Below are 23,974 nucleotides of genomic sequence, written 5' to 3' on the forward strand. Positions count from 1 at the left end.
AAAAAAGAGTAGTTACAAAACAAAAGTACAACACTGGCTTTTATATTTACTTATGTTGCCAACTTTACTCTTATCCTTTAGGTGTTTATATGGCTTTGAATTACTATCTAGTGTTCTTTTCTTTAAACCTGAGAAACTCCCTTTAGCCCTTCTTGGAGGCCAGTGCTACTAGTGATGACCTCCGTCACTGTTTTTTTAACCTGGGAATGTCTTAATTTTGTCTTCATTTGTGAAGCATAGTTTTGCTGGGTACAAAATTCTTGGTTGACAGTGTTTTTTTTCTTTCAATGCTTTAAATGTTATTTCACTACCTTTTGATCTTCATGGTTTCTCATGAGACTTCCAGAATGTCTGAGTGAGTTGCTCAGCAAATCTTTTCCCTAAAATGCTACAATGAAAGTGGTAAAGTTTCAAAAACAACCATTTAAAAAACTCTGTAAATTAACCAAAGGGTATACACACACTGAAAAGCATATATTCAAGAAAATATACTGACTCTCAAGAAGAACAGTGGGAATCTGTTGCATTTTAGGCAGAAGTGGCTCTCATCCCACCCTCTTCCTACCAGCTCCATATCTTAGAAGTTCTTCCCAGCTGGCCAGGGAAGACCGTGACTTTATTTGGAGCAATTGGTGTTAAAATCCACACCCAGGAGCATTTTCAAAAGCAATAGAGAGCTTGGTAGCAAATAATCAGGGAGAGCTAAGGAGGCTAGACTGCAGTGTAAGTACTGTTTGGGACAACAAAACTAGAGGGAAATCCAGGGAGTAAGACAGCCAAAGTTGGCTAAGATCCCACTTATCCCTGGTCATCTCAAAGGTTATGCTCATGCTGGGCCTGCTCAGGAGAGATTGAAGAGGGCTCTAGTGAGCTTCTTGTCCCTGGCTAAAGAGTGAGGCCTTGTGAATGCAGAAAGTAAAAAATGGGCGGAGAGCTAGCCCTGTTGGCGCAATGGTTAAAATTCGGTGCTCTCACCACTTCCGCGGCCTGGGTTCACTTCCCAGTTGCGGAACCACATCACCTGTCAGTTGCCATGCTGTGGCAGCAGCTCACGTAGAAGAACTAGAATGACTCACAACTAGGGTATACAACCATGCACTGGGGCTTTGGGGAGACAAAAAAAGAAGATTGGCAACAGATGTTAGCTCAGGGCGAATGTTTCAAAAAAAAAAAATGTGGTTAGAAATGGGTGAAGGGGGTATAAATATATTTTAAATAAAAAACTGGGCAGACATTTAACTCCTTGAATTTTGAAGTCACACAGAGATCCAGTGGCAAAGGGAAGAAGCCTTACTGGCTAAATGTGTTTAAGCATTACTTAAGACCTATCATTGGCTGACCATTAAGTACTATGCTGACCCAGGGGCAACTCCTAGTGAGCCATGCTTAAAAATAAACGCAAGGGGCCAGCCCGGTGGTGTAGCTGTTAAGTTCACGCATTCCACTTCGGTGGCCTGGGGTTCCCAGGTTTGGATCCAGGCACGGACCAATGCACCACTCATCAAGCCATGCTGTGGCGTCATCCCATATAAAGTAGAGGAAGATGGGCACAGATGTTAGCCCAGGGCCAATCTTCCTCAGCAAAAAGAGGAGGATTGGCAACAGACGTTAGTTCAGGGCTAATTTTCCTCACAAGAAAATAAACAAATAAAAACAAGAATTTAAAAAAGAAAAAAAAATGAGCAGAAACATCAGAAGCCACACATAGCAAGGGAAGTACACTCAATAGAATTAGTGTAAACAAATCACTAAACAAATAAACAACAACAACAACCACCCATTGCAAGGGAGAGAAGATCAAAATCCAGAGTTCCTATGATGTATTATTTAAGATGTCCAGTTTATAAGAGAACATTATAGAAAGCAAAGAAACAGGAAAGTGTGGCCTATATATGGAGCGGGGAAAGGGGAGCAGTCAGTAGAAACTGTTTCTGAGGAGGCCTCGATATCGGACTGAGAACTCAAAGACTTCAAAGCAGCTCTTGTAAATATGTTCAAAGAAAGCATGTCTAATTAAAATAAAGTATAATGTCAGTGATTTATCAACTAGAGAATATCAATAAAGAGATAGAGCTTGTAAAAAAGAACCAAATGGAAATTCTGGAGCTGAAAAGTACTGAAATAAAAAATTCACTGAAATGAAAAGCAACAGATTTGAGCTGGCAGAAGAAAGAATCAGGAAACTTTGTAGATCAAAAGAGATTCTCTAACTTCAGAAACAAAGGAAAAACAATGGAAAAAAATGAACAGAACTTCAGAGATCTGTGGGACCATCAGCACTACGAAAATATTTATAATGGAAGTCCCAAAGGGAAAGGGAGAGAGAAAGTGGCTGCAAAAATATTTGAAGAAGTAATGGCCACAGACATCCCAAATTTTATTTTTGAAAAGAAAAAAAAAAAAGCCAGTAATCTACACATCCAGGAAGTTCAACAGACTCAAACAGGATAAACACAGGGAAATCCACACCTAGACACATCATAGTTAAACTGATGAAAGACAAAGACAAAGAAAATCTTGAAGGCAGCAAGAGAAAAATTATTCATCATGTATGTACAATAGAACGATCAATAAGATTAACATTTGACTTCTCATTAGAAACAGTGAAGGCCAAAAGATAGTGGGATGACATATTCAAAGTACTGAAAGAAAAAAACTGTCAACCAAAAATTCTACATCCAGCAAAACTGTTCTTCAGAAATGAAGACAAAATAAAGGCCTTCCAAGATAAATAAAGACAGAGATTAAAGACAGAGATTTCATTGCTAGCAGACCTGACTTAGAATAAATATTAAAGGAACTTCTTCAGTCTAAAAAGAAGTAACACCAGTTGGTAACTTGAATCCACACAAAGAAACAAAGAGTACCAGTCAAGGTAATCATGTAAGTCAGTATAAAACAATCATGTAAGTCAGTATAAAAGGCAGTATAAATAGGTTTTTTCCTCTTTTCTTTTCTTAACTGATTTAAAAGAGATTTTATGGGGCCTGCCTGGTTGCATAGTGGTTAGGTTCACGTGCTCTGCTTCAGCAGCCTGGGGTTCGCAGGTTCAGATCCCAGGTGCACACCTACGCACTGCTCATCAAGCCCTGCTGTTGCAGCATCCGATATACAAAATAGAGGAAGATGGGCACAGATGTTAGCTCAGGGCCAATCTTCCTCACCAAAAAAACAAGACAGAGAGAGTTTCATAAAACAATGGTAACTTTTGTGACTGAGCTTATAATATATAAAGATGTAATACATATGACAATAATAGCACAAAGGAAGGGGAGAAAATGGAGCTATACTGGAGCAAAGAAGTGACACCAGATGGTAACTCAAACCCACAGAAGAACATGAAGAATATCAGAAATGACAAATATGTACCACCTATAAAAGACTATATAAACATATTTTTCCTTTCTTCTTTTCTGTTGAAACATAAGCTTGTATAAGCAATAATTATAGCATTACTATTTGGTTTATAACATGTATAACATTAATAGCACAAAATGAGGAGACTTAATTGGAACAAAATTTTTCTATTTTACTGGAATTAAATTAGTATTAATCTGAATTAAATTTTGATAAATTAAGATGCATATTGTAATCCCTAGAGCAATCACTATGAAAATATACTAAAGATATATGTTTTAAAAATCAAGAAAATAATTTAAATGGTATCCTAGAAAATATCTATTTAATACAAAAATAGTAAATGGGGAACAGAGGAACAAAAAAGATCTTTGACTTATAGGAAACAAATAGCAAAAATTGCAGATGTAAATCTAACTGTCTCACTATTGGCATTAAATGTGAATGGATTAAACAATCCAATCAAAAGGGAGAGATTGTCAGACTGGATTTTTTTTTTTTTATCTATATACTGTCTACAAGAGGTTGAAAGTAAAAGGATGGAAAATGATATTCCATGCAAACTGAGACCAGAACAAAGGACTACAAATTATGATTCCATATATATGAAATCTCCAAAAAAAGGCCAATCTATAGATAGATTATGGTTGTCTAGTGCTCAGAGTGGGAAGAGGGAGTAATTGCAAGTTGGCCCAAGGGATATTTTTTGGGGATGGTGGAAATGTTCTAAAATTGGATTGTGGTGATGGTTGCAAGACTGTAAATTTGTTATAAATTATTGAAATTCACTACAAATCAGTGAATTCTCTCACTTAAAATGAGAGAATTTTACAGTATGTGAATTTTACTGAAGTAAAGCTGTAAAAAAAAAATCAACACCCAGAATTTCTTTAATCTGATAATGAATATCTATAAAAAGCCTACATAAATCCTTGTACTTAATGGTGAAATGTTGAAAGTTTCTCCCTTAGATTAGGATGTTAGCAAACATCGTTTATATTCAACATTATAATAGAGATCCTAGCCAGTGCCATAAGGCAAAAAAATAAAAAAAGATATGCAAGGAGAAAATAAAACTCATTATTTGCACATAAGTTGATTGTACTGTGATGGTCTCTTTAATGTTTCACCTTCAAATGTTAATCAAGGTGTTGCAGTGAAACATTGTGAAAGTATTTTGTAGATATGATTAAAGTCCATAATCAGTTGACTTTAATAAGGGAGATTATCCCAGAAATTTCTTGTCTCCTACTGATTTTGCTTTTCTGGTTGAACCTTGACTGACACAGATTTTGGTACCAGGAGTGGTTCTATAGGAACATATTCTTAGGGATGAGTTTGCTGAATGAACAGGTTAACAATTAGCAGTTATAAGTTAATTTATCAAGGTTACTAGATACGAGGAAAGTATACAAAAGTCAACTGTATTTCTGTTACCAGTAACAATTAGAAGATCAGAATTTTCTAACATTTTATTATGAAAATTTTCAAACATACAGCAAAATTGAATATATTTCATAGTGAACACCCACATAGATACCACCTAGATTCTATCATTAACATTTTACTCTGCTTTATCGTATAACTATACAACTATTCATCCATCTTATTTTTTTATGTATTTCACAGTAAATTGCAGGCATCAGTATATAGTAGTCCCCCCTTATCTGTGGTGTTGCCTTCCACAGTTTCATCTGTGGTCAACCACATTCTGAGAATATTAAATGGAAAATTCCAGAAATAAAGAATTTGTAAGTTTTAAATTGCACTCTGAGTAGCATGATGAAATCTCATGCCGTCCTGCTCCATCCCACCCAAGATGTCAATCATCCCTTTGTCGAGTGTATCCATGCTGTATACACTACCCACCCTTTAGTCCCTTAGTAGCCATCTGGATTGTCAGATCGAGTGTCATGGTATCACAGTGCTTGTGTTCAAGTAACCCTTATTTTACTTAATAATGACCCCAGAGACAACCTTATTATTAATTATTAATCTCTTACTGTGCCTAATTTATAAATTAAACTTTATCACAGGTCTGTATGTATGTATAGTAAAAAATATAGTTTATATAGGGTTCAGTACTATCTTGCAGTTTTAGGCATCCACTGGGGGTCTTGGAACATATCCCTTGCAGATAAGGGGGGACTACTTCTCTTCCCTTTAAATATCTCAGCATGCATATCATTAACTAGAGTTTACTATTTGTTTACAGTTTTTTCTTTGGAGATAAAATTTACATAAAATGGAATGTACAAATCTTAAGCAGGTGTTTGTTGAGTTTTAATATGTATACACCTTTGTAACTCAAACCTCTTATCAAGATATAGAATGTTACTGTAATTCAAGAAAGTTTCCTCATGTGCCTTCTGAGTCAATCTCTGCCCTCACTCTGTCAGATTTTTTTCCATCAGAGATTAGTCTCAAATTTTGTATAAATGTATTCATACAGGGTGTGCTCTTCATGTAAGACTTGTTTCACACATCATAATGCTTTCGACATTCATCTGTGTTGTTTTCTGTAACAATAATTCATTCCTTTTTATTGCTGAGTAGTATCCCATTGTATAAATATATTCCAGTTTATCTGTTCTCCTATTGATGGATGCCTGAGCTGTTTCCAGTTTTTTATAATTATAAGTAAATCTATTAACTTTCTTGTATAAGATTTTCTGTGAATATATGTTTTCATTTCTCTTGTGTAAATACCTAGGAGCAGAATTGCTAGGTAATAGGGTAGGTACATGTTTGGTTTTATAAAGAATCTATCAGATCTTTTTTCAAACTAGTTGTAACATTTCTCATTCCTATCAACGATGTATACAAGTTTCAGTTGCTCCATAAGCTCACCAGCATTTGGCGTTGGCAGTCCTTTCAGTTTTAGCCATTCTGGTGGGTCCATAGTGGTGTCTTTTTGTTGTTTTAATTTTTATTCCCTGATATCTAATGATGATAAGCACTCTTCTTTTGAAACAGATCTGTTGAAATCTTCCCATTTTTAATTGAGTAGTTTATATTTTTGTAACGAGTTATAGGAGTTCTTTATATATCCTGGATGCTAGTCCTCTGTCAGATATATCTTGTGAATGCTTTCTTCCAGTCTTTGCCTTGCTTATTCATTTTCTTATTGCTGTCTTTTGACTAGAAAATGAAAAACTATTTAAATTTTTATATAGTGAAAAATGAAAAGCCATTATTACATTAACATAAAAAATAGCAACTATCTAGATATAAATCTAATGAAAGATGTACACAACCTGTACAAAGAAATTAGAAGTTATTAAATTAAGGAAGACCTAAATAAATGGAGAGATCGTCTATGTTCATAGTTTAAAAGACTCAATGTTGTAAAGATACCAATTCTCCCCAAATCTATTTATAAACTTAATGCAAGTGCAATAAAATACTTGCATGTGTGTGTGTGTGTGTGTATGTGTGTGTAAATTGACAGACTGATTCTAAAACATATACAGAAATGCAAAGGGTGAGAATAGGCAAGACAATTTTAAAAGAACAAAGTTGAAAGAATTACATCCCCAGTTATCCAGGTTTATTACATAGCTATACTAATTACAACAGTTTAGTATATGTCCAAGGGCAGTCAGACGACAGAATGGCAGAAAGACCCCACACTCTTATGTTCACTTGGTTAGTGACAAAGGTGACACTGTAAAGCAGTAGAGAAAGGATGGGCTTTTAAATAAATGCTTTTTCAAGGATCAAGTTATTTAAACCTTTTGTTTGTTGAGGGCTCTGAGAGCTTCGGAATGACGGGAGATTTTATAAATGAGTCTTTCATGATAATTATCAGTGATACATCTGCTTCACTTCAAACTAGTATATTTAGGTATAGAATATTTTTTTAACTTGGAGATTGTGGGTAGGAAATGAAGAAAAATGGATAGATCTTTTTGCTTCATGGAGGCTGTTGTTGTTTTCCTTCTTCTGTCTTTCTCTGACTGGCTAATTCCATGCAGTTCACTTGGGTAAGTGTATACTGAGCCCCTGTGCAAGGGACTGGCAGGTCGAGGTTCTAGTGATGATCAGTTTCACATGGGGGAAGTTTTCAAGTTTTAGCCTAACAGGCTAAGATTTTGATTAGTTTCTTATTTTATATATATGTACCTGATAAATGAGAGTGGAAATTCAGCTACTCATATTTAATCATTCAAAAACTGGGTATTTTTTTAAAAATTTTTACTCTCATCAATATAATGCCACTTTCTAATTTCGTTAAAAACATATTTTTGTAATATGCACAAAAGATTTTCACACATGGTCCATCTGTACCTGAAGCACTATGCTGAGAGGTTTTTAATTTACTCCTCAGGTTTAAACTACATAACTATACCATAGTAATCCATTTTTTTCTGTACATTTGTGATGCTGATGGTGGGAATTGAATGGCTCAGCCAAATTGCATGTTACTCAGAATAGTAAGTTATAGAAGTGTAAAATATTTCAGTTGACTTTTTTCAAAATGTTTGAGTGAATGCTTTAATTCTAACAACTTCAAATAAGTCACATTTAAAAATAAAGATGTAGGCACATGTGTATGGTAATGGATTGTAATTAGTCTTTGAGTGGTGAACATGATATAATCTACATAGAAATTGAAATATAACGATGTACACCCAAAATTTATATAATGTTATAAACCAATGTTACCACACACACAAAAAATAAAACCCTAGGCAGGAAATAAGCATCACATTTAATGGATTTTTAAATTTTTTATATTTATATAAAATAGATATTTTGTTGATATATTTATCAACAAGCCTGAGTTGAATCCTTTTAAGAGACTTAATGAATGGAAATGGTTAAATAATGGTTAAATAAACTGAAGTCTCTTTTATTATTTAAAAGAAAAAGAAAGAAAATGAGTGTAAATTATGCCTGTGGACAAATGACCATTCATTAAAACTGGTCATGTTTTATTAATGAATGGTGTAATCCAAAATAATACTGTTATCTTTCAGGAATATACAAATAATAGAGAAATGAATAAAATAACATTGTAACCTGGAAATGTAAAGCAAACAAGAATCAGAGGGGAAATATGTATGCTATTTATAGTAACAAAAACAGAAAGCCCCACTACCAGCATATTTTATATACTACATGAAATAAATTTATGTTAAAGCAAAAATCAGAGCAGTAGTTGAAAGATTATTTCAAAAATACTCCTTAAAAAATCACACATACACAAAATGAAATTATTCTAAAAAACAGAAAAATATTAATAAAGAATAAAATAAATATAAAAAAACTAGATGGCAAATAAACAGAAGAAACAATAATAAATCCAAGAGCAGGTTTTCACAAACACAGGTTAAATAGATGAACCTCACACTATTCTATTCAGGAACAAAAAAGAAAAAACAATATCAAAAATAAAATGGTGATAATCCACAATTAAAAAGAAAAGGGAAATAATTATAAGATACATGCTATAACTTTATGCTAATAAATTTCAAAATCTGAATGAGAGAAAATATTTTCTTTGAAAATAATTAACCAAATTTAATATAAGGTAGAAAATCCAATTCATTCACTAAGCAATCTAACAAACAAGCAAGTGAAACAATCAAAATATTCAACAAAATGAGATTTAATTCAATATATTGAAAATGACTAAATGCAATTCTATGCAGCTAAAAATTTTTTAAATTTGGTTACAAAGCAATATGTATAATAGATTCCATATATATATATATATATATATTCCTAAATTGATATGATATGACACATGAAGGAATCTTAAGATATAAGAATGTAAATTTTAGTGGTATTTTCTCTAGGTGGTGAGATTTTAAATCACTTTTCTTTATATCTCTATTCTCTTTGTGTGTGCATGTGCACACATACGTGTGTGTTACCTGTAAACTTTTTTTTTTTTTTTTTTTTGTGAGGAGATCAGCCCTGTGCTAACATCCGCCAATCCTCCTCTTTTTTTGCTGAGGAAGACGGCCCTGGGCTAACATCTGTGCCCATCTTCCTCCACTTTATATGGGACGCCGCCAAGCAGTGCGTCAGTGCGCGCCCGGGATCCGAACCAGCGAACCCCGGGCCGCCGCAGAGGAGCGCGCGCACTTAACTGCTTGCGCCACCGGGCCGGCCCCCCTGTAAACTTTTTTTAATGAAGAAAATTGTGTAAAAATAAATAAATAAAATAACAATAAAGATGTAGAAACTTATCTTTTATTTAGAAATTATTTCTTTAAAGCATTGTAGCTCAAAAGTAAGATCAAGTTCTGTAACTGACCTTATTTACTTAATGGTCTACTATTTGTGTTCATCCAGAAATCATTTATCATCACAGCTGAGAGAGCTTGTTTCAGGATGTGTTCTGTATTTATATGGAAGTAATGTTGCTGACCCAGCAGCAGAATGGTATTTGCATAAAGTTACTTTTCCTCCTACTAGTAAGGATTTTCACGGACTCACATCCATAGTGTCCTGCCATCTCCCTTGTCAGCACTGATGCACATTTTGTAATTGGGAACAGGATACAGTTTCTGACTAATGAGGAAACTGAAGTTAATGTGCTTACTTGGGGAATGGAACTTATAACGTTGACCTTATTTAATCCATTCTCTCGACCTTGCTGTTGTGATGGAAAGAATATTAAAGTAAAAGCATATGAAAAATAGCTTGAAAGATATTTATTATCCTGTTCAGGAGTAGAATAGAAAGTAATAGAAAAATCTGATTAAATTGTTTCATGCAACAAGGATTTTTTTAAAAATCTTCTGTAACATGAAATACGCAGGTAGGGAGAGGTGCCACGTTGGCCTCTGGCTCTGCTGCTAGGTTACATGCCCTCCTTAAACCAGGTACGGTACTGGCAATCACAACCTTGGCTTGGCTCAAGCAGCGTTTACTCCTAAATCTTGCCGTAGGCCAACCTGTGACCTCATTCAAGGCTGGCAGGTAGGGCACGGGAAAGAAGACGGGAGAGGATGTGTAGGCCCCAGCAGGCTTGTCAGACACCCTGAACTTGGATAGAGTGATGGCATTTGGGGAGGGGACTCAGTCTGAGAGCAGCAGTTCAGGTTCTTTTTTATTTTTTTAATATATTTAACTTTATTTCTTAGTTGACACAAAATAGTGACATTGACAAAAAATCAAAACTCATAATATACAGCTACAGTGAAGAATTAATGACTAACTGATGAATGACTATGAGCAATTAAAATAGTATTTAAGATTGGCGAGTACACAAGAAAACTGCCTGGGCCTTGAAATCTTATAATTCAGATAAGAAAATACTTGAAAAAAGTTTTACCAAATTTTATAATAATTCTAAAATTTTACATGACATTTCTAATAACAAGTTGTAAAACATAAAGAAACGTTTCTAACCTATCAAAATGAAAAAAATCAACCATTGATACTGGATGAATAACCAAATTATCTTTTTCTTCTCTCCAATAAAATTGATATTATAAAATTATTAGAATATAATGAGGTAATCAAAAAGTAGGTCACCTGATACCAAAACCAGACAAGGACAACACAAAAAAAGAAAATTACAGGCCAATATCACTGATGAACACCGATGCAAAAATCCTCAACAAAATACTAGCAAATCGCATACAACAATACGTTAAAAAGATTATACACCATGATCAAGTGGGATTTATTCCAGGTATGCAGGGATGGTTTAACATTCGCAAATCAATCAACGTAATACACCACATTAATAAAATGAAGAACAAAAATCACATGATCATCTCAATAGATGCAGAGAAAGCATTTGACAAGATCCAGCATCCATTTATGATAAAAACTCTGAATAAAATGGGTATAGAAGGAAAGTACCTCAACATAATAAAGACCATATATGAGAAACCCACAGCTAATATCATCCTCAATGGTGAAAAACTGAAAGCTATCCCTCTAAGAACAGGAACCAGACAAGGATGCCCACTGTCACCACTCCTATTTAACATAGTATTGGAAGTCCTAGCCAGAGCAATCAGGCAAGAGAAAGAAATAAAAGGGATCCAAATTGGAAAGGAAGAAGTGAAACTGTCACTATTTGCAGATGACATGATTTTATATATAGAAAACCTAAAGAATCCACCAGAAAACTTTTAGAAGTAATAAACGAATATGGGAAAGTTGCAGGATACAAAATCAACATACAAAAATCAGTTGCATTTCTGTACACTAACAACGAAGTAGCAGAAAGAGAAATTAAGAATACCATCCCATTTACAATTGCAACAAAAAGAATAAAATACCTAGGAATAAACTTAACCAAAGAGGTGAAAGATCTGTACAATCGAAAACTATAAAACATTTCTGAAAGAAATTGAAGAAGACACAAAGAAATGGAAAGATATTCCGTGCTCTTGGATTGGAAGAATTAACATAGTTAAGATGTCCATACTTCCTAAAGCCATCTATAGATTCAGTGCAATCCCTATCAAAGTTCCAACAACATTTTTCACAGAAATAGAACAAAGAATCCTAAAATTTATATGGAACAACAAAAGACCCCGAATAGCTAAAGGAATCCTGAGAAAAAAGAACAAAGCTGGAGGTATCACGCTCCCTGATTTCAAAATATACTACAAAGCTATAGTAACCAAAACAGCATGGTACTGGCACAAAAACAGACACACAGATCAATGGAATAGAATCGAAAGCCCAGAAATAAACCCACACATCTATGGACAGCTAATCTTTGACAAAGGAGCCAAGAACATACAATGGGGAAAAGAAAGTCTCTTCAACAAATGGTGTTGGGAAAACTGGATAGCCATATGCAAAAAAATGAAAGTAGACTCTTACCTTACACCATACACAAAAATTAACTCCAAATGGATTAAAGACTTGAATGTAAGACCTGAAACTGTGAAAGTTCTAGAAGAAAACATAGGCAGTACGCTCTTCGACATCAGTCTTAGCAACATCTTCTCAAACACCACGTCTGACCAGGCAAGAGAAACAATAGAAAAAATAAACAAATGGGACTACATCAAACTAAAAACCTTCTGCACAGCAAAGGAAACCATCAACAAAACGAAAAGACAACCTAACAATTGGGAGAAGATATTTGCAAACCATACATCTGATAAGGGCTTAATCTCCAAAATATATAAAGAACTCATGCATCTCAACAACAAAAAAACTACCAACCCAATTAAAAAATGGGCAAAAGACCTGAACAGACATTTCTCCAAAGATATACAGATGGCCAACAGACACATGAAAAGATGTTCAAAATCACTAACTATCAGGGAAATGCAAATCAAAACTACAATGAGATATCACCTCACGCCCGTCAGAATGGCTATAATTAACAAGACAGGAAACAACATGTGTTGGAGAGGTTGTGGAGAGAAGGGAACTCTCATACACTGCTGGTGGGAGTGCAAACTGGTGCAGCCACTATGGAAAACAGTATGGAGATTCCTCAAAAAATCAATGATAGAACTACCATATGATCCAGCTATTCCACTGTTGGGTATTTATCCAAAGAACTTGAAAACACCAATTTGCAAAGGTACATGCACCCCTGTGTTCATTGCAGCCTTATTCACAATAGCCAAGACTTGGAAGCAACCTAAGTGCCCATCAAGGGACGAATGGATAAAAAGCTGTGGTATATATACACAATGGAATACTACTCAGCCATAAGAAACGATGAAATCCAGCCATTTGTGACAACATGGATGGACATTGAGGGCATGATGCAAAGTGAAATAAGTCAGAGGGAGAAGGTCAAATACCGTATGATTTCCTTCATTAAGTAGTAGATAATAACAACAATAAACAAACACATAGGGACAGAGATTGGATTGGTGGTTACCAGAGGGGAAGGGGGGAGGGAGGAGGGTGAAAGGGATAATTGGGTGCATGTGTGTGGTGATGGGTTGTAATTGGTGTTTTGGTGGTGAATATGATGTAATCTATGCAGAAATAGAAGTACAATGATGTACACCTGAAATTTTTACAATGTTATAAACCAATGTTACTGCAATAAACAAAAAATTAAAAAAAAAAAAAAAAAAAAAGAAGAGGAACAAAGAGAATGATTAACTTAAAACATGCGAACCCAGGGGCCGGCCCAGTGGGCTAGCGGTTAAGTTCAGCATGCTCTGCTCCAGTGGCCCAGGTTCGGTTCCTGGGCATGGACCTACACCACTCATCAGCAGCCATGCTGTGGTGGTGACTCACATACAAAAGAGAGGAAGATTGGCAACAGATGTTAGCTCAGGGTGAATCTTCCTCAGCAAAAAAAAAAAAAAAAAAAAATATGAACCCAATCTCATGACCTGTGAATATCAAAACATCCTTGGGAATGAAAATTACCATTATATTTCTTTGTGCAACCATTTTCGAGGAGAAAAAATAAATTAATTTCATATGTCAAAAAAAAAAAAAAAAAAGTAGGTCACCAAAGTGGGAGGAAAAAGTATTATAGAGGTTTTCCATATAAGACTGCGAAATAAATATGACAAAATGGTCGTAACTATGCCTTCTGAGCGGTCAGAATGTGATTTAGGTTGTTATTTTTGTGGGTTTCTGGGGTTGTCTTAAAAAAATTTTTTTGGTAACACATTGCTTTAAAAAGAGAGGACATTAGAGGGGTTGGCCCCGTGGCTTAGTGGTTAAGTGCACACACTCCGCTGCTGGTGGCCCAGGTTCGGATCTGGGCACACACCGACGCACCGCTTCTCCGGCCATGCTGAGGCGGCGTCCCACATACAGCAACTAGCAGGATGTGCAGCTACGACATACAACTATCTACTGGGGCTTTGGGGAGAAAAAGGGAGAAAAAAGGAGGAGGATTGGCAATAGATGTTAGCTCAGGGCCGGTCCTCCTCAGCAAAAAGAGGAGGATTGGCATGGATGTTAGCTCAGGGCTAATCTTCCTTACAAAAAAAAAAAAATATGTGCATAGGTTGGTCATCTCGATAAATACTTTATTAAAAAAAAAAAAGAGAGGACATTAGAGCAGGAGTCAGAGAGAGACCCAGGCTCTACAGAAATTCTTCTACTTACTAGTTCTGTAAGTTCTGTAATGTAGCAGATACCCTCTTTGCTCTCAGGCTGAGTTTTATCTACAGAATATGAATTGTGTCACCAGTCTTTCCTATTACCTAAGTTTTGTACAAGGACAAAAATAAGAGGTAAAAGGCTTTTTAAATTATAAAATAATTAGTTAACTGTAGTAGTATTTATTCCATTCCCATTCATAATTTTAGAAACTTCTTATTGGAAGGGATGTATCTCATATATAAATTCCCAAAATGATAGAACTAAAGTGAACTTGGATTTTCTTCAATTCTGCATAGTTATTTTTGCTTTAAATCACACAGCCATTTACTCTCCATTTTAAAGATTTGAAATGCATCCTTGGTAGAGCCAGCTTACAGTACTACAGTACAGATTACTTCAGTAATTTTGTGACAAATGTCAAGATAACAGCTGTACCCAGAAATTTATCATGATAATCCTGTATTCACAGGAAATCTTCTACTTTTTGTCTCCTTTCAGGTGAATGGTGATATTCCTCCTCGGTTAAAAAAAAGTGCTCATGAAATCATCCTGGACTTCATCAGATCAAGACCTCCTTTAAATCCTGTATGTAATTTGACATATTCCTCTTGACTGGAGATTGCAGAATGAATTATTCTCTTCTAGGATGTGATCTCTAGAACACAGCTCTTAAAGTGGTTAGTTTTTACACTGAGCTTTTATTCTCAGAATGATGAAGCCCAACTGTGAATTACATTTAAGTCACATAAAAATACATAAAATTTTTCAATACAAGGTTTTTAGAGTGTTTTAACTCACAACAACCTGGGCCACACACCTCCTAGAGCGTCAGCTAAATGTAATACCAGATAGTTCCTGGTGTGGAGTGCCCTTCCTATTTACTTCATAGCGCTAATACTCTCCTTGATTAAATCATCATTTTGATGCTATTTTACAGTAAATCCACCCTGCTGAACATCTACTTTCATATTAATTATCCTTTTCTGTTAACAGGGTTCTTTCTAGTGACCACAGAATCAGAATATTCTAATCTGGGTGAATGTTGGTTTGTGTTTCCTCTGTTCCTCACTTCTTATCCCCTTGCCTCCATAAGGGGTGCTCACCAAAGCCTCTCAAACCTGTGTGCGTTAATTAACTGGACAGGGAATCGTATTTCTTTCTTAGTTTGTGTACATCTAAAGCATAATTAATGATCCCTTTTATGAATCTTTATAAAAGAAGGGAAAGAGGCCACCTAGGAAATGATTTTAAGAAGGCAGGTCACAGTAGAGCAGAAAGAGCATGGAGTCAAATGAACCTGCATTTGCACACTAGCCAGCTCCAAACTTTGCAACCACATGTCTCTGAGCAAGTTAATCAGCCTCCTGGAGCCCTTTATTTCCTCAACTATAGAATGAAGATAATAATAATAGTCTAAGAAGGTTGTGATGACTTACTCAAGGCTGATAGTTTCGAAAACAATAATAGTAATAGGTAAAGTATAGCTTACATTTCAATTGATTGCCTATCATGCTAGCATATAGGGAACATATTTATAACTTTAGCAAAACTGTCTCCTTAACATTAGTTGAGCACATATTACTAAATCACTGTAAAATCCAATAATCTCCCTATTGCTTTAGGAATCTTGATAATGACTTGAAAATGGTCTTTTATCAAGCAATTTGCAATCAATGATATAATTTCATAATACTGTACTGTATGAATGGACTTCAGTATAAATTATTTAAGGAAAACTCCTCAAAGTCTCTAGCCATTACGTATTTTTTTTCCAAGGTCTCAGCCAGAAAACTGAAACCCACTCCACCACGGCCACGGAGCCTCCATGAAAGAATATTAGAAGAAATCAAAGCAGAAAGAAAGCTGCGGCCCGTCTCACCAGAAGAAATTAGACGTAGCAGATTAGGTGAGACAGCTGCTTACCACACTCATGGTCTAGAGTCATCCCCTTGAAAAAGTGTCTTTATACAACCAGCCTAGTGAAAAATAATGGTATAAGGGTGCAAAGTAAGGATAGTCCGTGGAGTTCTCATTCCCTGTTCATTTCTTTCTCTCTATCTCTCTCGCACACACACACACCCCCCCTCACACTTTCTTGAACTTTATACTTGAAATTCATAGAATAGGAAATTCTGTCCCTATATGATACTGAACTGTATGAAAGCATCATGGCATAGTGGAAAGAGCTCTGCCAATCTCTAAACCGTGGTTTTAGGAGAGTCTTTACCTCTCTGAGCATCGACTTCTTCGTCAGCAGAAGGGGGATAAAAATTCCTCTAAACCTTTATTATGGCTTTTATGTAAGAATTAAATAGGATCATGGTTAAAATACTTTATAAATTGTAATACATATACAAAGATATGTTATTTTGCTTTAGAAATATAGATGATAGATATATAGTTTTATTTTAAGTTTCTATTGTCTTAAATATGGGTTTAAAGATATGGCATTATGTAATGAAAGCATCAATTATCTGATTATCACTTAAGTTATTCCCAAACTTCCTTTATATTTATTATATTTAATGTTTTTTAATGTGTACTATAAGCACACATTGATTTTGATTTATAGCAAGACTGTATTATAAAATGTTTGTAAACTTCTTTGTTTATACAGCTCTCCTCTAATTTGTGAGATTAAAGATGCCCAAAGAATTCAGAGAAACTTCCTTTAGGAAAATACTTTATAGTGGCACCTGAACAGGAAAGGAATCAGTCTGTGATACCACATTCTCCTAGTTTTCTCCTCTGATCTCTTTTTTTTCTTTTTTTTTTTTTTCCACTTTCAGACTCTTCTTGGTCCTTCAAGTTTCTATCCTGGGCTCACTTCTCCCTGAGCCACCACACCTTTTTCCATGGTTTTTGTTTCGAGCTGTCTTCCAGCTCCCAATCTACAGGACAGATTTCTCTAAAAGTGCAGACTCATACATCCAGCTGTTGGCTAGATAGGGACACCTCATTTCCTGCAGATAAGACAAGCCCAACATGTCCACAAGTGAACTCATCTGCTTTCTCCCCAAACCATCTTCTCTTGTTTCCCCATCTCCATGTGTCTAAGACAGAAACCTCAGCATCATCTTTGACTCTTAACAGGCAAGCCCTGTTGATTTTACTTCTTCTGGGTCTTTCTAGTCTTCCTCTCTTTTAGCTCAACAGCCACAATCCTAACCCAGGCCGTCATCTTCTCTTGTCTAGTTTATCACATTGGCTCTGACTGCTCCTCCTACTTCCAGCCCTGAACTCTTAAGTCATTCCATATTGATGTTCTTTGTTTGACTCTCGGCCCTTGTGTTACATTGTGACCTTCAAGATGGCAGGATCCATGTCTGTCTTGTTCATTGTTGTGTCCCCAGTCCCTAATACAGGGACTGGGCTGTAAAAAGTAATCCCATAGGTGTTGAAATATTTGCAAGTACCTTCCAGTTACAAAGCTACAGAGTAAAAGTTGTATCAATTTATCCCTGTCTAATTTTTATAGCAGCAAATGTTGTCTCAGCAAATGTTTAAAGCATACTAAATGATAAATCCATATAAGCATTTATATAAGAATGAGCCAAAACATATCAACCATGTGACCCAAGAGTTCTTATCCTGGGATTCCTTGAATGGGCTTGAGGAGGGTCTATGAATCTCTTGAAATATAAAAAAAAAGTTGTGCATATTTTACAAAATGTATGTATGTGCATTTTTCTGGAGAGAGGACAGTAAGAACTACCATGGAAAAATAAGGAAGTGGTCTTGTAGAATGGTAGCTGCTAAGACTAGAGTTTTTTTTAATTACTATACCTTGAGAGGGAATAATGAAGATAATAGAAAAGATTTCAATGAAACTATAAGGTAAAACAGATTACCATGAGAAAAGTAAGCTTCATGATTTACAGGAGTAAAGAGTAATTTGGGGCCGGCCCCGTGGCTTAGCGGTTGAGTGCGCGTGCTCCGCTGCTGGCGGCCCGGGTTCGTGTCCCGCGCGCTCACTGATGCACCGCTCCTCCGGCCATGCTGGGGCTGCGTCCCACATACAGCAGCTAGAGGGATGTGCAGCTATGACATGCAACCATCTACTGGGGCTTTGGGGGAAAATAAATAAATAAATAAAATTATTAAAAAAAAAAAGAGTAATTTGGTTAGGGATTGTAAACTTCAATGGAAGTACCAATAGAATTGAGAAAGGAACAAGACAGGTATAATGTGCTTATATGGTTTGGATGATATCTGATATGATAGTTCCTTCGTTTTTCCCATAGTTTTTTGAACCTTTATTTACTCTTAAACACATACCAGCTATTGGGGTACAGAAATGAACAAGGTGTTGTCCCTGCCCATAAATGCTTACAAGAGAGTGACTCTGGAGTCTGATGCAGTTCATGTTGCAGAAGATATACATGAGTGTTAACAGCAGCCAATCAGAAGGCGTTAAGTGAGGCCGTTTGAGGGAATTGAAAAGAGAGACTGGCAGTCCTTGAAAGCATCAAGGGAACACTCTCACATTGCGTGAAAGGGTCATCACAAACCCTTGTCACATACATATTCTTCTGTTTCAATTTAAACAAATTAGATACTAACTAGCCGGAACCCTACATTAGAATATCAATTTTATGTTGAGTATATCTTATTATTTTATTTTAACCTTACAAGTTGGTGTTTCACAATAACCAGAATTGAACTATTATAGAAAGTGATTATTCTATGAGAGTCTTAACTCTAGAGTTCTGCATTCAAACTGATCTTGAACCTTAATTGGAAAGTAAGGGATTTGGGGTCATTATTTCTGCAGCTCTATATTGGTTCTTGCTATACAATTTTGCTTTGGGGAGTTTGGTTAGAATAAGGTTGGCAGGGCCGGCTCCGTGGCTTAGCAGCTCCGTGGCTTAGCAGTTAAGTGCGCACACTCCGCTACTGGCGGCCCAGGTTCGGATCCCAGGCGCGCACCGACGCACCGCTTCTCCGGCCATGCTGAGGCCGCATCCCACATACAGCAACTAGAAGGATGTGCAACTATGACATACAACTATCCACTGGGGCTTTGGGGAAAAAAAAGGAGGAGGATTGGCAATAGATGTTAGCTCAGAGCCGGTCTTCCTCAGTAAAAAGAGGAGGATTAGCATGGATGTTAGCTCAGGGCTGATCTTCCTCACAAAAAAAAAAAAAAAAGACTTTAAGATTGGCAGTATTAGCTTGAAGAAAAGTTTCCCTAAATATTTTTTCCCCTCCATGTAATTGCAAGTAGAAACTCACTGTAGAAATGGGGAAAATGTGTAAATGTTTAAAGAGGAAATGTTACCCATAATTTCATCAGCCAGAGGCGTCCTCTGTGAATCTACTTGTGCATTACAAAATGGAGACAAAAACTATGTACAGTATTCTGCTCTCTTCGTCTAACATTGTATGTGTCATGAACATCTTCCCATGTCATTAAATATGACTCAAAACGTTATTTATAAGGACATATCCTAACATATGGCTAAATTGTGTTTTATTTACCTATTTCCCTATTGTTTTACAGGCTATTTCCATTTTTTTGTATTAAGTCTGAAATTACTATTCTTGTGCATCAGCCTTTGTTCATATCCGATCATTTTCTTTTTCCTAACATCTCATACTGTATTGAGATTTGGGGTTTTAAATATAAATTGTTCCTTTAAAAGCATCTTTATCCTAAACACCTTAATTGCTATGATGCTTGATTGTTGTCCTCTTCGTGGTACAGAGAGCTTGGAAAAGATCTGAACATCATCTTCCAAGAAATAATAGCATCCCTTTCTTATGCAACAATCAGTCTTGTTTCAAAAGATACATTCATGTACCGGAAAAGAGCAGAATGAGAAGATATTAGAGAAGAGTGATGAGTGCCTTGAGAATATGTAGCATTTTATTTGCTATACATATCAGGGAAATCTGGAGTAGATATTTTTGAGTTTAGAAATGTAGAATTTTTTGAATGGTGAGTAGAGGTTTATTCTTATCAATCTAAAATCCCTAACCACTTTCCTATGAGATAACTAAAACATAGTAAAATGCTTATTTAAAAGTTACATCTTGGGCCGGCCCTGTGGCTTGGTGGTTAAGTGCGCGCGCTGCAATGCTGGTGGCCCGGGTTCGGATCCCGGGTGCGCATCGAGGCACCACTTCTCCGTCCATCCTGAGGCCGAGTCCCACATGCAGCAGCTAGAAGGATGTGCAGCTATGGCATACAACTATCTACTGGGGCTTTGGGGGGAAAAAATAAAAAAAAAAAAATAAAAAAAATAAAATAAAATAAAATAAAAGTTACATCTTAACTTGTATATTAGGATGAAATACTTAAAATATTGTCTTCTGATCATCAAACAATAAGTATGATTGTTAACAAATAGTTGCTTTATTTGCCTCATTTAAGATACACATCCCCTTTGTTGACATATGTGCTTTTTAAAACATCTGCATATGATTGTGACATCTTGCTAAGTTGTGTTTGGGATGTAACTCAATGCTTTTCCTTCACTTCATTTTTTTAAATGAAAATCATTGTAAATAAAAATTATTCCTATGAAAACATCTGCGAAAAAATATATTGAGAGATACTTAGAGTCTATTAAATTTAAGTGTTAGAACTCTAGAGGCAGTCTACCTGGACAACACTAACTGGGGAGACATTCTGCCTGATATGCCTGTACTTCCATCCCTGCTGTAGACCTGAAGTTCTGTTCTCTTCTGACCACAAAGGCACCTGTCCTCCCTGGGCCTAGGTCATAGAATAGATGGTACTGGTAAGAATTTTGGGCTGCAGTGAAAATAGATAATTCCCACTATCATGAATACCCAAATTCATCAAATCTTTGTAATAACTTTTTTTAACAGCTTTATTGAGATATTATTTACCTACCATAAAAATTCACCCATTTAAGGTACACAATTCAATAGTTTTTGGTATATGTAATAAAATTTTAAAAACAAATGATTTCAACAGGAAAGAAATAATTTTATTCTTAAGAAATGATATTTATTGAACTTTTACTGAGTGCCAAGCACTGTTCTAAAGCACCTTTTTTTGTATGAAGTCATTTAATCTTCATACAATTCTATGAGATAGGTACCATTATTCCCATTTTATAGATGAAGTAACTAAACCACAGAGCGGTTAAGTAACTTGCCCAGAATCACACTGCTAGTAAGTGGCAGAGCTGAGATCCAAACTCAGGCATTCTGGCTCCTAAGGCCTCTCTCGGCTGCTGGGTTACACTGCCTATATAGACAATGGACAGTTATTGACACATTGTGATGCTGCTAGTTCCTGAATGAGATATTTTATAAAATGCTTCACCTTTTTTTCAGAGAGCCAAATTTTCATCCTGAAATAAATTATCGAAGAACATATTTATTCTAATATTTAAGTTAAAAATCCTATACTATGATTCTTTAAAATATTTGTATCTTTGTCATGCTTTCATTTTTAACGTTCTTTAAAAGTTTTTTTTTCTTTTATTGTTACTCCATTTCAAGTCTTAGTGACATAATTGAAACTAGGACTCATGGTTTTATTGTATTTCAGGTTTTTATTCACTGCCTTCTGCCTTAAAGTCTGAAATGTGCCACTACAGGTCTTCTTTAATCCTTCCCCTTTTTCATCCTCCCTGTATATTCCTAACAGCTGAATTATTTTCTTTTTATTGTTTGTTTTCTTTTTTCAGCAATGCGGCCACTTAGCATGTCTTACAGTTTTGACTTGTCAGGTAAAAAAAAAAAAAGAAAAAAAGCACTTTCACACCTGACATGGGTTTTGTGGTCTGTGTGAAATACATTTCATTCATCTGCTTGTTCAAACATGTCAAAAAAGAAAATTGAAAGGCTTCTTCTAAGCTGTGGTCAGCAAAATAAAATTCTTATTTGAAAACAGTATACTTTAAAAAATTAAAACTACAATAAATCTGTTGCCTACCCAGGGATTGTGGAAGAACCATTATGCCATACCTATGGTTATGGAATATGGGTGCCCATCCTTATGGTTGCCGTCACTCACCCACACTTTTCTAGAGCAATGATGTAAAAGTCTAAAACAGAACTTTGCCTTAAGAGAATAGAAAAAACTTTCAAGAAACAAAGTTTTGACACTTCTTATTCTCTAAGCATTCAATTATTCAAGTAGCTAAACTCAAAACTGTCAGCTACTTCAGAGGACCACAGCTGTCAGTTGTAGCTGACACCTCAGTTGATGGGCAACAGCTGTCTTTTGTATCGGTGCTTCCTGAAGATAGATCCTAGTCATGAATGAGTATGAGTGCTGATTAAGAATATAAATACAGAAGAGCATTGTAATGGCTTTGGTTGTAAAATATAATTCTGTGTCCCAGGTTTGTAGTAAAACTTTAGACCTCTTCTGTTAAATAGGATTAATAGTGAAACAAGTTAACTATTAATGACCAAATTTGATCTGTAAAATCAGCCCCCTTTCTAAATTGGGTTTTTAAACCAAGTATGAGTGAATGTTCAAACCCAACTAAACCCAATAAAATATTTTGCAAGTTAGAATTTCTAATTTTGGAAGCTGCTATTTTGAACATAAAATGAAATAAGATGTTGGCACTAATATTTTCTTCCAGAATTTTCTTTTATATGCCTTGGAATGCCTCTTAAGATACAAAGAATTGTTGGCTTACCTTACATACAAATTCATTTTTAAAGAGCAAGAGAGTTCTAGTATCATAGTCTGTCTCTAAATATTTATTATCTTCCCATTGCTAAACTGTTTCCCAACTGGTTTTTAAATTTCTATTTATTTTTGTAGATCTCAGGCATGACTAATATTTGTGCTTTCAAGAAACTCGGGTAAATATTTTACAGTCTTCACTTACTACTTTTTACTGACCACTGAAGAGCTTTTTCTATTTTCTTTATCCATTTGGTGATTTTTATTTTATCAACCATTTTCAGAGTAACTTTGTAAAAAAAACTTGGTCTGGAAAATAAACTCAGAAATGTTTTGGAACATGTACGTTACTGCTAATCTCCAAAAGTTGGCAGTATGTATTACAGACACTCTTATCTCTTCTAAATATCTACTAAAGATTTTTCCATCAGTTGGACTGCACTAGAGTGGATGGCTACCTAAAGACGTTGACTATTGGCTAACATAAATTAGGCACAGGTGGCTGATCTAGATGGTATGCATGCCCACACATACATTATACATTAGGTGTATTTTGTGTTCTTATAAGGTTATATGATGGGTTCTGTGTTGGGAAGAAAGCTCTTGGTACTTAACCTCCTTGATGTAAAAGAGTAACAGAATTTTTATTTGCTTTCGCTGCTTATCATTTGCTATAATTTATTTCGTACCTTAGTGTACTTTATGATTTCCACATGCTTCATTCTCATGCTACTTATATGTTTTTTCATTGTTGCATTTTGACTAATAAATTAAAATGTCCTAAATTATAAATGGAAAGATTGATCCATTCTTCTAACCTAAATGCAAAGATTGGAATGCATTTCCTAAGTTAGAAAATTAACGAACTAAGGCATAAACATTTAAACATGTGTAGGTAATGCCTCTGAACTTGTGTAGAATAAGACATAATGAAGTATGTTCTGCTGCTTAGTTATGTCTTAGAAATATTAATGC

At 35.4% G+C, this 23,974-nt stretch overlaps 1 protein-coding gene across 5 annotated transcripts in view; it reads left to right on the forward strand.

The window, feature by feature from the left end:
• The window catches only part of SPIRE1 (spire type actin nucleation factor 1), a 250,744-nt gene that overhangs the window by 180,113 nt on the left and 46,657 nt on the right, over positions 1 to 23,974 (forward strand). For all 5 annotated transcript variants that reach the window (XR_015554248.1, XM_087438942.1, XM_087438943.1 and 2 more), the window contains 2 exons: positions 14,875 to 14,961; positions 16,153 to 16,282. Coding sequence is in view for 4 of the 5 variants with exons in the window: in XM_087438942.1 (XP_087295068.1) it covers positions 14,875 to 14,961; positions 16,153 to 16,282 (217 nt within the window). In the remaining variant the exon portion in view is untranslated. The remainder of the gene's footprint in view (positions 1 to 14,874; positions 14,962 to 16,152; positions 16,283 to 23,974) is intronic.

This window comes from Ceratotherium simum, chromosome 14 (assembly GCF_057802395.1).
Source record: "Ceratotherium simum simum isolate JZ-2026a chromosome 14, ASM5780239v1, whole genome shotgun sequence".
Classification (NCBI taxonomy): domain Eukaryota; kingdom Metazoa; phylum Chordata; class Mammalia; order Perissodactyla; family Rhinocerotidae; genus Ceratotherium; species Ceratotherium simum.